The 15,881-nt window shown below is 49.4% G+C and overlaps 2 protein-coding genes across 7 annotated transcripts in view; one reads left to right on the plus strand and one right to left on the minus strand.

The window, feature by feature from the left end:
* The window catches only part of NR1H3 (nuclear receptor subfamily 1 group H member 3), a 30,451-nt gene extending 23,990 nt beyond the window's left edge, over positions 1 to 6,461 (minus strand). Inside the window, exon 1 of one of the 6 annotated variants that reach the window (XM_074867691.1) lies at positions 6,202 to 6,461. The gene's annotated coding sequence lies outside the window, so the exon portion shown is untranslated. Of the gene's footprint in view, positions 1 to 4,744; positions 4,887 to 4,936; positions 5,065 to 5,830; positions 6,070 to 6,201 lie in introns of those variants that run through there. The other 5 variants (XM_074867690.1, XM_074867693.1, XM_074867688.1 and 2 more) reach the window with 5 other exon arrangements.
* Positions 6,419 to 15,881, plus strand: ACP2 (acid phosphatase 2, lysosomal). The gene is made up of 11 exons (XM_074867686.1): positions 6,419 to 6,658; positions 6,738 to 6,833; positions 6,906 to 6,992; positions 9,323 to 9,475; positions 9,834 to 9,932; positions 10,090 to 10,179; positions 12,445 to 12,577; positions 12,653 to 12,741; positions 13,324 to 13,430; positions 13,649 to 13,824; positions 13,907 to 15,881. The coding sequence occupies exons 1-11, from the start codon at positions 6,557 to 6,559 to the stop codon at positions 14,041 to 14,043; spliced, it is 1,269 nt and encodes a 422-aa protein (XP_074723787.1). The 5' UTR covers positions 6,419 to 6,556; the 3' UTR covers positions 14,044 to 15,881.

Here is a 15,881-nt window from a genome sequence, read left to right on the forward strand (position 1 = left end):
CCACTACACGTGTGTATCTGACAGCCTGACTGTGTAAGAATCCTCCGTGAAAAGTCACTGGCATGTGGAATCCTTTGGGGACTGGCACGTTTCTGCATGTATGACCCTAGCAACCGAGATATATGGAGCTGTTGCAGAAGCCTACCTCTTTGCCCTCATTTCATAAGGGCCCTAAATAGACTATTTAAATTCCAAATGTTTTCCTTTAAATGGATTTTACACACATTTTTCACAATTACAGTCATTAAGTTAATGACAATTTATGATAAAAGTCTAAGCTGGTCATTTAGACAAACAAACGCATGCTCTATCCAAACAGCACATGGTTGCTGGAGAATGTTTAAAGGAGCATAATTCTTATATTCTAGAAAGTCACTAAGTCCTCAGAACCAGAATCCACTGAAGTACCAAACAAACCTTTCTCAAAAAGGGCAGAAAGATTAGTTTCTTCAATTCACTTACTAAATTAGTCAGTTCACTCAAAATTGAGGGAGGCAGCGTAAAATGGGCGGGGAACTGCTTCTCTTTTCCAATCTCTGAATAAAAACAAGACAAGCGAGGATGAGTTATGCTTATTCTAAGATCTGGAAAAACACAATGACCAAAAACAACCAGTTCATTTTGCTAAGTACAGATAACACTACCCTGTTAAAATAAGTTTTAATAGCACACACTCCAGCAAGCCTATCAAGCATATTTTCTCTTATGTATCCAGTGTGTGATTTGTGTGATCATAGCCTAATTATAAAAAAATTTGCATATTTAATTTGACCTTTTTATTCAAATGCAGCTTTGTACAAGTCATGAGGAAAGAAATTATTCACCTAGTAAATACAAATGACCATTTTCTAATGTAAACATTTACTGTGATATAATAGCATAAAGGGGTGTATGTAGATACACTGTATCATCCTGTTTAGCAAGCAGCAGTAATAGATGAGCCTAACCAATTAGACTAAACCTTCCTTTTAAGAAAGCACCAAATGAAAAACAAAGCTTAAATTAATTATTTAAATCACCAACTTTAATCATGATTTAAATCAGCAAGTGGGAAGCCTTGATTTAAACCAATTAGCTGTGTTTGCTTTGTAGCTGTGGTTAAGACCAGCTGGCCAAGACTGTCCCTCTCCCTGGAGGGAGAGAGGATACAACTTCCATGCCCAGTTCGCTTCAACAAATTTTACAAGTATATTTGCCAATATTTTTTTTAAAATCTTAAATCAAACTAGAAAGACCCACATGCCAGGAGACACCTACTCACTTGTCAGTCATCTGCTTTAGCAATCGGTCTGATACACCTAACATCTTTTATTTACATCTCAGAGAGGTTTCTGTGCGTACACAATACAACCTGGCTCTGCAGCATGGCTTTTAAATTGCTTCAATCCTCACATCCCATGAGACAGTATTCCTACTTAATCCTACAGACACTAGTTGTGGTCTGTTCAAAACAAGAATTAGATTTCTCATTCTCTAACATTGTTCTCTTCATTTCTCCATCAACTTCCCACTAAATAAACATTTATCTTTGCCCCTCCCTTAAACATACTGGAGTCTGCAGTGCTCTGCTCTCCTCTGTGCACTACCCTAGTTAGCCTTTGCCCTCGCAAAAGATGACACTTAAAAGCTTGACAGTGTATATTTCAAAGCAATTTATGAAATTATACCAAAATTGAGTATACCACCTTAACATTTTCTGACACTCAATAAAGTAATTTTGCTTTACAGAAAATCTGGTTTTGAGATCTCCACATGTAAAAGTGCAAGTACACTGGCTCCAGAAGTGTCTCCTTCTTAGTGAGGACACAAGAAAGGGATTTGTCTATGCTCCAAAAATGGAAAAAAGGTACTCTGTCCTGAGTGGGAAGTCACAGAGCAAAAACCACACAGGAGTGCTAAAGTAACCCATCGTACCACTTCTAATAGAGGCATTTTTAAGATCTGCCGGAGTATGGACAGCCTCATCTAATTTAACAATATTATACACATCTCTCAAACCAAACTGACCACAATACAGCTTCTAGCTGCAGTAACCACAACGAAAACGCTAAGTCAACTTGTATTAGCAGCCGTATGATCTAATGACCAAGTTCAACCTGTTTGCACCCTGAACGCAGACCCATACCTGTCAGCAGAAAGCATTCCCCTACGTTCCCTCCTAAAATGAAGATCCTTCTTATTGAGACAGTTTCCACAGCCAAGAGAACATGATTCTGCCTTCCTAAATTATTAGGCTGTGAGGAAAACAAAGTAACACATCCTACTGCAGACCCACAGAACTATTTCCCCCAATGAAACAAAATACCTTTGTCTGACAGGTTTCACCTCAGTTCTGAAACACTGATTCTTCTCCAAGATGGTCAGGTTTGTGAATCTTATTACTTGGGGGGGGGGGGGGAAGGAGCGTGACAAACAATCTGATAAGCTTTCCTATTCCACATGCAAAGTCCCACACATCTGCGACAATGAGACTTTCACAGCAGCTGCTTCCAGAGCAGAAAGCAGGCTCATCCTTCGATGCATTCAAGACAAAGCAACAGTTAAAGACCTTAAGTTCAAACCTGAAAATTTTGAAAACTGTCAATCTTGATACCCATACAATCAGATCTAATTATGAGACACATGACTTTTGAGGTCTGAGGCCATCAGCACTGGATCAACCATTTAACAACAGCAAAAAATTCAAACTTGTGTTTACCACAGGACGAGCATTCTGAGTTGTGAGGACTAATCCTAGAGAAAGCATCTTCCTGGGGGAAAAAAAAGTCACAGCAATCAATTGCACTTTAAAGCATTGGAGACACGACTCTGCCTGCAGGTGTGAGATCAGAAGGCTGCAAACTCACGCTCTGTACTTGTAGGGCCGCATGCCTGTTGTGCACACCCTCTGCCTGCCTCCTCGCCGCACAGCAGCTGGTAAAGGAAACATGCTGACAAGGCGCAGAGAGCCACGGCAGCAGTAACTGGAAACAACCAACGACAGTAACCCAAGGCACACAGCCAGGACACACTAATTCTGCGATAAAGTTTCCTGTTTCTTATTTTTTTAGATTAGGCAATTTTTATATATAGTCCCTGCTATAGTACTTCTCTTTGCATCCCTTCACAATACAAGTAGCTGCAGGTTTCCTCTGGCAGCTACAGAACTCCCAATCAACTCCACAGCAACCCATGTACTGTCCTACTTGAGGCTGGTTTAGGTTTATTCCCCCGACTTTTTTTTTTTTTTTTTGGGGGGGGGGGGGGAGGAGGTCATTAATTATTTTCACCCCTGCTTTTCTCCTGAAAAATCTGGCCTTTGTGTATGAAGAAGGATGCACGTGTGTACACACATACAAGAAAAAAATATCACTGAACTCGGCGCTAGATTTCAAAACAGGGTTACAGCAAGAGGCCATGCCGCCAGTCTGCCCTCGCAAGTCTTGCGGCAGCTGTAACCTCCCAGTGAACATGCTACAGATGCGATAGCAGAGACACGCAGCATGGCCAAACTCCATCGCATCCTGCCACAACGCATACCACATCCAATGCCCTCTTTCCACATCCCAAAGCAAGGAAGGGCTGAGCTCAGCAACACTATGCTGAAATTTTCAAACCTCCTTTGCTTCCCTAACTAAAAGACACAACATTTTTTTCTGTTTCTACTTCAGCGGGGGGGGGGGGGGGTTATGTCTTGATTAAGACTCACTCGCTCCACAAACCAAGCCCACCACTCACTAAAAGAAGTAAGAGACAACAACTTTTCCTTTTTCTTCTGTCTGCCCTCAGGTACAGCCTTCTCCCTGACACCGGAGGGGGGAACAGCAGATACTCCACATACCGTGGAATGAGCAGCAGAGCTGAGAGGACTCTTCCCTACAAACATAACCTGCAGTCATAGACGGAAACTGGCTGACACACAGTGATCCAAATAGTTAGTCAGAAATGTGAGTCAGTGTTGGAGACTCCCTCAAAAAAGCCTCACAGTGAAGTGCCCAGCTGTGCCTTCAGGAAAAAGAAACGGGGAGGGAGGAAGTTTCCAGAGAGAAAGTATTTCTCTTGCACCAGTGATCCAAGGTTTGCTTCTGTCCCATAAGAAAATACCTGTCTTCCGGGATCTGTGGGCCTTAGCACAACGAGCATCAGTGAAACGACACTATCTGGAGTCATCACCAAGGTAAGCAAACTTACCTTTTAACAGCACCGCACAAACTGCGAGCTGTGCAGACAAGCCTGCATCCCAGAGAGCTCGTGATCTGGCTTGACAGGATGCAACAGGTGAATGAGACGGAGAAACGCAGAGCTGAGCGGAGGAGGCAGGGGAAGAGGAAAGCTAACGAGGTACCACAAAGCAAGCAAACATCCCCGCGCTGCCCCTGACAGCATCTCCGGAGACAGCAACCAGAGCTCTGGGGTCTCTGGATGCACGGTTACAGCCACCGACACACCGTCCTTAAACCCCTGTTTTACCTTGTCAGGCCCGTCTTGGGGAGGGTTTCTGCCCTTTCTCCGACCTGTTTCGCAGAGGGACCCTCTTCAACAACGCGACTGCGCAGCCCCCGCCGGCAGGCCCCGCCGCCGCCCGCGACACTAACAGCGCCCGGCTCCTCGCCACGCCACGGAAACGCACCCCTCCCGCCCACGGCGCGAGGGAACCCGCCCGGCCGCTCCCGCCGGGCCGCCACCCGCCCGACCCGCACCCCCCGCCAGGCCCCGGCGGCTCAGCGGGCCAGGCCGCCGCCGCCACCCCCCTTCCTTCCAGCACCTTCCAGCGTCGCCCGGCAGCACCGGGCCGTCGGCACCGGCTCCCAGAGAGCGCTGCCGGAAAGCCGTGGGGCCGGAGAGCGCGTCCCCGGCCGTGAGTCACGGACGCGAGGAGGAGGAGGAGGTGGAGGAAAAGGCGGCGGCAGCGCCCGCCCCGCCGCCCACCACAACCAGAGCCGAGGAGAAAAGTTACCGGCGCGGCCCGCGGCTCCTCAGCGACGTGCGGCCGCCGCCCGCCGTGGCGCAGGTGCTGGAGCTGCCGGCGGGGGCGGGGGGGGCAGCCCGGCCCAGCGCTGGTCCCGGTGCAGATCCCGGCGCCGCGGCCCAGCTGCCGTGATGTCACGCGCGGCGCGGGCCCGGGTCACGTGCAGGCGCCGCCCGCCCCGCCCCTCGGCCCCGCCCCCCCGCCCGGCGGGAGGCGCAGGCCGGGCTCGGGGCGCAGCCAAAGCCGGCCTGGGAACGGCGGGTCCCTGAGCGCTGCCCCGGGTCCCGCGCTGCCTCCGCGCCCGGCGGCGCCCACGGCCGCGCCTCCGCCCTCCGCTCCGCGCGGCTCGAGGAGAGGAGCAAAGCCAGCGAAGAACGACAAACCTGGCGGGTGCCCGCAGCGACAACACACAGCAAACCCCCTCCTCCCTCCGGCTCCCACCCGGCGGTGCGGGACCAGCAATAAGTAACACAACTTCATCCCTTCCTAGAGACCCGGAACGGCGCTAGTTTAATTCACTAAGCGTTCTAGCACCAGCAAGTTAAACACACCGTTCCACCCAGCCAAACTTCGGGTGTTCCACCACACCTGCCTTGATGTCACCCCTCCACTTCATAAATAACTCAGTCCTCTGAGACGCTTCCTGACGCTGCAAACTACGTAAAGCTTTAAGCAAACAAACACATGCAAACGAGCTGATTTTTGAGCCGTTGGGCCTCGTGATTTCTTTGCAAACACAAGAGCCGCGTTTCCTACTTTTGTTAAAAAAGCGAAAGCTGGGAACCCCGCATAATCACCCGCCTCTACGCACTAGGAGGTGGAGACTAAATATCACAAAATTCGTTTAACCATCTATGAATTTCCCCTCTGAATGGCACCTACCAGATCCGTGACCAACGACTGACCGGGCACGCCCCTGGCAGCGAAAGCCGGGTTCCCTCGCGATCCCACTGGGGTCGGCAAGGAACGACCAAATCTGGGCAAAAAAACAGCCTCTTGGCCAACAGAGCCAGCAGCAACCGATTTCTCTTTCCACCCCAGCACCCTTCGGCTGACTCAAGGGCTGAGGCGCTTAACGACCCACCAAGCCAGGGCCCGTTAAAACTTCACCCGGAGCTCACGGATAACGCCAGAACAGCGTGAAACTTTTCCCGTTTTCAGGAGAAGCCGCCGGGTGACTGCGGGCCCGGCACGGAGGTAGCGCTTTATTCCCGAGGAGCCGCCCCACACGCTCCCACCCCCCCGCCGCGCACCTGCGTGGGGGAAGCCCACGGGGATGCCCCCGCGGAGCCGCCGCCGGTACCGCGGCGGGCCCGACCCGGCGCTCCCGCGGCAGGCTGGCGGGCTGAGGAGACGTCTCAGGAGGCGGAGCGGCCCCCGGGGGCCCGCCTGAGGCCCGCCCTCCTCCTCCTCCTCCTCCTCCTCACGACGCCTCGGCCGGCCCCGCGGAGCGCAGCGGGGCCACCCCACGCCACCCGCCGCTTCCACGGGGTGGGGGGGCTGCGAGGCGGGCCCGCGGCGCTTCCGGTGTGCGCCGGGAAACCGTGTCCGTGCGGGCCGGCGGGCGGCGGCAGCTCGGTTCCGCGCGGCGGGCGGGAAGCGCCAGCCATGGCGGCGGGGTGCGGGCGGGGAGGTGCCGCCCTGCTGCTGCTGGCGCTCTGCTGGCAGCCGCTGCCCGCCCGCTCCCGCAGCCTCCGCTTCGTGACGCTGGTGAGGGGGAAGGGGGGCGGCGGGAGGGCGCCGGGCTGGGCCGGGCGGCGGGGCCGGTGTGACGTGGTGCCGCCCGCAGGTGTACCGGCACGGAGACCGCTCGCCCATCAAGGCCTACCCGCGGGACCCCTTCCAGGAGAGCGCCTGGCCCCAGGGCTTCGGGCAGCTCACCCAGGTGCGTGCGCGGCCGCGGCGGGCGGGGCGCGGCGGGGGCCGGCGCCGCCGGTAACTCCCGGTACCGTTGCAGGTGGGGATGCGGCAGCAGTGGGAGCTGGGCCAGGCCCTGCGGCGGCGTTACCGCGGCTTCCTCAGCGACACGTACCGGCGGCAGGAGGTCAGTGCCGCCGCACCGGCACCGGGGCTCAGGGCGGGGAGGGGCGGGGCGGCGCCGGCTGCTGCCCGCAGGCTCCGTTCTGAGCCGGGCCGCGGCCGGGCGCTGCCCTCGGCGCGGGGCAGCCAGGCGGTCCGGCTGCCGCAGCCGCCCGCTTGGAGGTCAAGGGAGCGCGCCAGGACTGCTGCGGTGTAGCTGGTGCGTGTTTCTTACTCGAGATTGTGAGATTTTACTCCTTTTCTTTGTCACACCAGCCGACAGGAACGCAGCCCGTGTTTGCCTGCCCTCCCCAGAGCGCTTCAGGGATGATCTCGTGGGGGCCTGTACACATAAGCAGTAGTTCCTAACCAGAAGTGACCCCCTCATTTGTTTCCACTTGTAAAGTATCCACGGCTTCAGTCCCCCAAAGCTATTCATTTTTCACTCTCTCTCCAGGATGTTGCCACACTCTATAATCGTTCTTGAGAAACTGGTAGGTTTCATTTATAAAAAGTTAACAGAGCCCTTGTGGAACTATGTGCTAAGCACAGGGGAAAATTTGAAAGATCAGAGAAAGTAAGGGAATAGAAAATCCCCCCCAAGTACCCCTGCTGGTTGATCAAAGAGGTGTGAGTCAACTGGAACGTGAACAAGTGTCGCGAAGAGAGGCGTGCTGTCGCCTGGTTCAGAGGGACAGCGGGCAGCCGAGGCCCCTTGTCCCACTACAGGCTCTGCATCGGTTCAGTTATTTTACCAGCGCTGACTCTGGGTGATTGACCAGATGGGGCAAACTGAGATTCCCCGTACAATTTTCTGTCTTTGTTTCACCCCTTTTTGGGCTCCCTGGTTGCCATAGTTCATACCCAGCCATAGTTCAGATTACATCCCTTCTCTGACATTTGCTTCATCAACAAAACTCCCAGCATCAGCTCAAACACAGATCCTTTAACCTCCCTCAGTAGTTCCTTTCCAAACATACTTCACTCTTAACAAAGCTTTTGCCAGCTGAAACTGTTTTCCTTCTCTTGCTTGAGAAGGAAAAACAAACCAAGGCATATGCAAACAAAAGCTGTTCTGCTAACCAAGCCTGAACCCCTGCTCTTGTTGAGCAACCTCCCTTATAAGAAGTGTTGCCTCAGGGTGACACCGTATGACTGTGTCACCTGACTCAGCGACAAGCTGGAGCCTGGCAAAAGGTGCTGAAGAAAGCATGTATGCTCAGGGCTTACTTGGGTTTTTTATGACACTTCTAGAATTAGATCCTTATCTTTTAAAATATTTCCTTTCTATTTCTTCAGAGCTTACCAAGGATAAAACCAATCCTGTCTAAGGAGTACAGGGTCAGTTATTGTCAAGCCACAGTTAAGAGGTAAAAGCGGGTAGAAATTGTCAGAGAAAAGACAACTTTTTTTTTTTCTCCTCGTGACTGAACTTTTGAGATACACTTCACGTGGGACATGCTATACAGAGTGAGCATATGTATTTTGTCTTATGTTTCTCATTTAACATTACAATGTCAAGATTTGGATTTTTTTTAAATTTCATTCTTCTGGGTTTTTATCCTTCTTGTTTCAGATTCAACATGCTGTTTTCTAGGACATTCTTTCATGATTTCCTATGTGTTCCTCTTGTTTGATCACTGGTTTTTCTCTAATCTCCCCCTAAGTGTTTTCAGTACACAGATACCAGAATACCAAAGTTTAGCCATTTTGACCTTCTGAACTTTTCTGTATTTTTCTCGTTGATGTTTCTTCTGGCTCAGATCTTTCTCTCTGAGCTCTGGAATGATAAGCCTTGGCCCATTAATCCCAAGAGCCCACAACGGTCAAATAAAATCCAAGCTCCCTTTTTCTTCCTCTTCTGTTAGTCAGATCACTCTTGCCTTCATTTCTCAGACGGAAAAACTGAGGTTTGGAGAAGCCATTTTTTTTTTCATGAGCACAGCAGGTTGTTCCTAGAACTGAATGCAGGAGTTTGCCCCAGTCCTGCTCTCTAAATGCAGTGCATTTCCTACCTGTGCCTGTCATTACCTGCATCTCTGTCTTGCTCTTCTCTGACTCTTCCTGCTATTCAGACTTCTTTCTATCTGTAACCTCCGTACAGTGCATCTGGCTATCCCCACTGATCCAGAACAGACCGCTCCAGTATTACACACCAAATTGTCTTTGTGTCCGTCCTTACAGTTCTGTCCAGGCTGACATCAGCAGGCTGGGTCACTTCAACTCCGGTTATCTCGTTGCCCACGAGCAGCTGCGGGGCACTTGGCAGTGTTCCTCGGTGCACACACGGTGCTGCGTCCCAGCGTCACCGCTTACCGCAGCATTGCTAATGGTGTGGTGTCCCTGTCCTGGCAGATCTTCATCCGCAGCACCGACTGTGACCGGACGCTGATGAGTGCGGAGGCCAACCTGGCAGGCCTGTATCCCCCAGAGGGACAACAGATGTTCAACCCTAACATCTCCTGGCAGCCCATCCCTGTGCACACAGTGCCCGAGTCCGAGGAGAGGGTAAGTTAGTCTCAAGGACATATACTGACTACTCAGATACTCTGTTATGCTGACTTCTCCAAAAGTCTTTGCTTCAGTCTCGATTCAGATCATCTTGAACTTCTCCTGGGACCTACTTTGCAAAGGTTCTTCTGTTCTCAAAGCAAGATGAGAATTCGGGGGCTGCGTTCACTCAACACGTTAGCTGCAACCCCTCAGCAGAGCACACGCGATCTGGAGTGTGCTAGAAGGCAGGACTTGAGGCTGTTTATAAGACGCATCCCACTAGTCAGGGTTTCATTACGGTTGCGCGTGTTGACTGCAAATTCTGTACTTCAGTGTTCTCGGTGACCTCGCTGCTCTTGTTGTCTCTGCCCAGCTACTGAAGTTTCCTTTGACCCCTTGTCCACGGTATGAACAGCTACAGAATGAAACACGGCACTCAGCAGAATACATAAATAAGACCAAAGAGAATTGGGTAAGTGATTGTTTGCATGAGATAAGGTGGTCTTAGGCTTGTAGTTAAAGTATTATCACCTCTGTATAATCAGAGCTCTGAGAAAAGGGTAGGGATACCTGTGCATGTAATACAGATTAGAAAATTGAAGGCCTTTCTCTTTTCTCATTACCTACAGCAATTCCTCCAGATGGTGGCAAACAAGACTGGGATCCGGGATGTCTCTCTTGACTGTGTGTGGAGTGTGTATGACACACTGTTCTGTGAAGTAGGTTTGGCCATCATCTTACAGCCACAGGAATTTGGTCTTTAGGACTCACTGGATTTGGTAGAAAATGATTTTGCAAAATCCCATAAAACAACTTCTCACCATTCCCATCCTACAGTTAGAAGTAATGTTCTAATTTCAGAATAGCAGCAGTTTCTACTCGCTAGAGGCAAGAATTACCTACTTTTTCACCGTCACCTCCCACTCTGTAGCTTAGATATATATCGTGCCAGAGCCCAAAAATGTCCCACCTGCATAATAATTGGCTCTTTTGAAAGTCACTACAGAATGACTGCAATTGGAAATCTGTAGATCTCTGTGGACAAGTCAGAGTTAAGTAAGGTAGAAATGAGATCTCTGGAAACTGAGGAAGCGTTAACTGTGTGATTCAAGTTGTGAGCTTAAGTTAGGACTATTCCTCGCTCTACTCCTCTGTTACTTTAGATCAATCACTTCTCTTTCTCTGTTCCTGTTCATGCCATCTCTAAAAATAATGCTCTTCTAGGTTAAGTGGGGTTCACCCACATCTGGTTTTTGACCTGTTATAAGGTCTCTGTTGCCAGAGACAGACTCTGGAGACAGATGTTACCCTTTTACTGTCTGGGGTGAGGCACCAAACTATATTCACGTGGAGTTGTGTCGAAAGCACATCTCAGGAAGGCTTAAAACAAAATAAAAAATTGGGCTAGCTGTGCTGTGATAATGCTAAAGCAAAGGTCACGTATCCAGGAGATTACAGTTGTTGCACACAAGTTTATCTGTATAACTGTACAGCATGATGAAGTAATTCTAGAGATCTTTCATGTCAAACTTCCTAATCATGGAAGAAGCAGTAAACCCAAGCATTTTGACATGGTGTCATGCTAATTCTATGGAGGTGCAAGACTTCCTAGCTTGCTGGCAGTAGTATACAGTGGTACGTATAATTTTGGTGATGTAAAAGATAAATCTGCATGGAATTAAACTTTGCTATGTAAAGTAGCAGCTTGAGTTGCTGCAAGCTGAGAATATTCCAGTCCAGAGCTGCATTGCACTATGTAAATTTGCCCTTTGTATCAGACCTGATCTCCTGTCTTCTAACAATCACAGTGAAGCAACTTCTGTCGGTAACAAAAAAATCTGGTCAGAGAGATCAAGAATTTCAAATCATCTTCATTTTCAGGACTCACTTAATGAGCTTGCAGATTGGGCCCAGAAGGCCAGCTGACAACCACTATAATCCCCAAGAACTTGCAGAATAGTTGACTGTCCAAAAATGAAAGCAGAACGTTTTAAGGGCAGTTTTACTCTCAAAACTATACCCTCAGGCTGATCGGTCTCTTCAGCTGCTTTGGGCTTCCTCCTTTTTTCTAACTCATACGAACAGTGCCCTGAAGAGGATTGTTTTTCTCACCTGAGCCAGTAGATTCATTCTACCATCTGGATGGAGAAAATAACTTAAGTCCAAGATATAGCTGAACTTACCAGCTATTCTTTTTATAAATTAATTAAAAAATAAATACCTAAGTTGCTGATGGGAATTTCTCCAAACTGCTCAGACAGAATGGGCCCTTAAGGATATTCAGCCTCATCTTCTGGCAGTTTAATGGGATGTGGCATAGAAGATTGCTCTGAGTAATGCCAGGGAACCACAACTGCTGTTTATCTGCCAGTATAACTAATCCTTTCTTGTAATGGCTTGGCTGCAAAGCAAATTCTTCTCTTGATTCCCAGCTCTGTGTATTCTGGGTTTGAGTACCGGGCTTTGCCAGCGGTACATCCCAGTATTACGTCTGCAGAGCGCTTGCTAACTTTCTCCAATATCCTTCAGTGGCCCTCAGAGCCTCCAGGAAAATGGTGCTGCACGTACACCAGCAACCTTGAGCTTGTGCTGTCTCATTTACTGTTTGGTTGGGTTTTTTTTTTGACTGCATGCCATCTGAAGGGCAGAGTCAGCCGCATGGAAAGTAAACGCCCCAAGATTATTGTCTCGGTGTTATGACATAACCCTGCATTCCAGTTGTGCTTTCACAGAAATGCATCTCCTAGATTTTAATCTTTATGCTTCTCATTATTAGTTTCTGAAACAACATTAAAATCCACGTATATTTTTTGTATGCAGCACAGCAGTGTGAGGACAGAAGCATACATAGGAAAGGGGCATATTTAAAATAATACAGGAAATCAGTAGCGGTATGGGCGGGACTCCAGACACCCCGACTGCCATTCTCTGATTGATCCACGATCCATGCTGCCTACAGATGAGTATTCTGTTTCTCTTTCTAGCAAGCACACAAAATGGATTTGCCTGTATGGGTGACACCAGATGTCATGACTCGATTGAAGCAACTAAAAGACTTCGGGTTTGAATTTCTGTTTGGGATCCACAAGCGGGTAGAAAAAGCTCGTCTGCAAGGTGGTGAGTGCATGGGGGAGGGAGCTTCATGCTGCTCTGTCTAGTGTTTGCCTCTTACCAGCCGCTCCCTTTCTTCAGGGGTCCTGCTGGATGATATAAGGAAGAACCTAACCAGAGCAGCAAATGTTTCTGCCCACCAGAACCTGAAAGTACTCGCCTATTCAGCGGTAAGTCAGAGCTTGCAGGGCTAGCTTTTATCCATCTCCTCACAGGGGCTTGGTGACAGTTTTAACCCTTTCTGGCTTCTCTACAGCCCATACAGTGATCAGGACGTGCATCTCTGCCTCTGGCTAGGTGGGCTGTGCAGTATCTGGCATCGTTCCTGCGGAAAATTTGCACTTTGTTCCAGCTAGCTCAGGCTTGTGGATGAGACTGGCAGACTTTGGGGAGCAACTGCTGTATTTCTTTGGTAGATGGGTTGATGTGATGTTTCCTCAGGGTAGATAGTCATCCCCCCCCACCTTCCAGCAGCCTACTGACTGGAAAGTTGAGCACCTCTCCCAAATTGCTCCCTAGAGATCAGTCCTTCAAGAACAATGCAGGCTATATATGGCTGTGTTTTGCTTCCTCCCCTTCTCTGGCACCGTCACAGATCACCATTCTACCAGTACAGTTCCTCTTCCTTCTTCCAGATGGAAGTTACAAAGGTGACATCCCCTCAGCACTGCCCTGTCCGTTGCTGGTACAGTCTGAGCTGCCCTGCCACATCCATAAGGGTGACTGATTTGGTTTTTTTCCCTCTTTCTCAGCATGACACCACACTCGTGGCACTGCAGATGGCTCTAGATGTCTACAACAAGATTCAAGCACCATACGCCTCATGTCATTTATTTGAGCTGTACCAAGAGGATGATGGGTGAGGGCTGCAGTAAAGACGGCTGCTGTGGTTTCATCTCGAGGGTTAGAGACTGAGGCTAGGCTCCACCCTAGGGGATGCAATCTTGCTCCTAGTGGCAGACTCTTAGGAGGAAAACTACCACCAGAATAGAGGAAAGGGTGTGCACACTGGTTTTTGGGAAGGGATGACTTCAGCTGGAGAAAAAAAGCAAACATCTAGCTGTGGTTTTTTTTCAGTAACTTCTCTGTGGAGATGTTTTTCCGGAATGAGAGTGGGAAGGAACCTTTCCCACTGACAATCCCTGGCTGTCAGCATAAATGCCCACTGCAAAGATTCTTGGAACTCACAGATCCCATTGTTCCCCAGGACTGGAAGCAAGAATGCCAGGTAGCAAGCACCATGCACGACACAGGTGAGCCCAGGCCAGACGGCAGTGTGGCAGAAGGGGAAAGCTTGGATGATACCGTGTTGACCATTTGTTTTCTCCCTTGCAGAACTGTTTGTGGGTCTGGCTGTGTGTGGATCCATTCTCCTTCTCCTTATAATCCTCCTCTTGACTGTACTCTTTCGCATACAGTCTCAGCCCCCCGGCTACCGGCATGTTTCCAATGAGGGAGAAGAGCAGGCCTGACAGTTGCTTCAACTCCTTCGCAGGTAGTAGGAGGGAGCAGTGTTGCCCCTAAGGATGATTGGGCACCTGCAGTTACTGAGCATTCTTCTGCTTTGGCCACTGCTTCCCAGAATGAAGCTGGACTTGATTTTTGGATGCTTTCTAAAGGTGATGTCCCAGAAAGAGAGGACTGAGCTACTCTAATGAAAATTACATCCCAGAGAGAGAGGACTGACTACTCTAATGAAAATTACACCTTAATTCTGAAGCTGCGTGGTGTCCCCAGTCCTCATACAGCTTACCTAGTCTGGGATTCCCACCATGGCCAGCTGGAGCTGGCCAAGAGTTTTCCTGCTTTCAAGTGATTGTAGATGTTATCGCTCACCATGACTGTGGCGGAGGGGCTTGAGCCTCCAGCAGCTGCCACATCGGTGCAGTCAGGAGCTGCGTCTCTCTTCAGGGTCGACCTGCTTTGTGTGCTTTTCTCTCAAACCATTGGGCTGACAACGGTGGGAAGGCTGGGCTCGGAGCAGAGGGCGCAGCTCACCAATGTGCACCCAGACTCATCTACTGTCCGTGCAGAGGGAACTGCTGCGGATTACGGCAGACATAGTAAAAAGTGTTTCTGGAGGTTGCTGCCAAGCAGTTGCTGCTGGCAACTGGTCTCTTTTTCCCCTCCTCACAATGCGGTTCAAGAGAGAACTGGCCTGGAATCGGGACAAAATTGAAAACCTGGCAGTAGTTTCTAGGATTCAGCTCAGAGTAGGTTATGTATGATCCAAAGAAGCTCCAAGAGCTTCATCGGAGAGATGAATTCCTGTGAGCATAGCAAACCTGCACCCAGTTTCTTGTGCAATGTTGGCTCTAGAAGGGAGAGTCCTTTTAGATAAGAAACTTGGGCCCTGTCTAAAGATTCAGCCTTTGAATTTGACTTCCCCACCTCTGAACTTCAAGTACCTATTACAGGGAGTATCCAGTACTGCAGGCAGCCCCGATTTCAGCTACGAGCCCAAGGAATATGCTTTACTAGCAGAATGCTTTTATGCTGTAATTAAAGAGATTTAGCAGAGCTGTTTACCTAAGACTAGATTATATGCCAAGTTCTGTAGTTTTTCTTCCTATCTTCCCTACTGGATGGACAACAAACAAACAAAGAAAAACCCATTAAGGATGAGAGTTTGCCGGTGACTGTGGATCCCCTTGTTTGCCACGCTTTGGCATTTTGTCCGAAGTGTGACTCTTTCTCCAGGCTGGCCTCGCTGCGCACACTGCAGCTGCTGCGGGGAACTTCATGCCAAGCACTCACCACCTGCCTTCTAGCTTTTGGCAGAAAATGAGAGACTGCAGCAGGCACCAGAAGCAGAGGCTCTTCACATGGTGATGCTGCACATTCACTTCCCACTTTTACTTCCCTTTCTGGTGCGGTTCCCTTCCCCTCTTGGTGGCAGAAGCCAGTTCTTGGGTTACAGACGTTTCCTTTTCTTCCCCTATGGAGTACTGTGGGGACTTTTCCCTATACGATAATCGGCATCTACCAGCATGGGAACTCTAGATCAGCAGAAGCAGCTTGCTGTTCTCAGCATCTTCCTCACCTTTTTGTCCTCTGAAGATACAATCTAGGTCCCTGCACAGCAAGACAGTCATAAAGAAAAAGCTCCTGCCTGTGAGAACAGGCACAAGAAAGACGTAATAGAAAGTGCATTTAAGAGGACCAGACCTGTTACTTTTTAAAGACGGCAAATTTTGCACACAGAGGAAAGGTTTCTATGATGATTTAGACATTTTGACTGTGAATGACTTTCTGTAACTGTTCCAATACATTTCCTTTTCATTATTAAAATCAAATTCACACTGAACAA

This window comes from Strix uralensis, chromosome 4 (genome assembly GCF_047716275.1).
Source record: "Strix uralensis isolate ZFMK-TIS-50842 chromosome 4, bStrUra1, whole genome shotgun sequence".
NCBI classification, from domain to species: Eukaryota; Metazoa; Chordata; class Aves; order Strigiformes; family Strigidae; genus Strix; species Strix uralensis.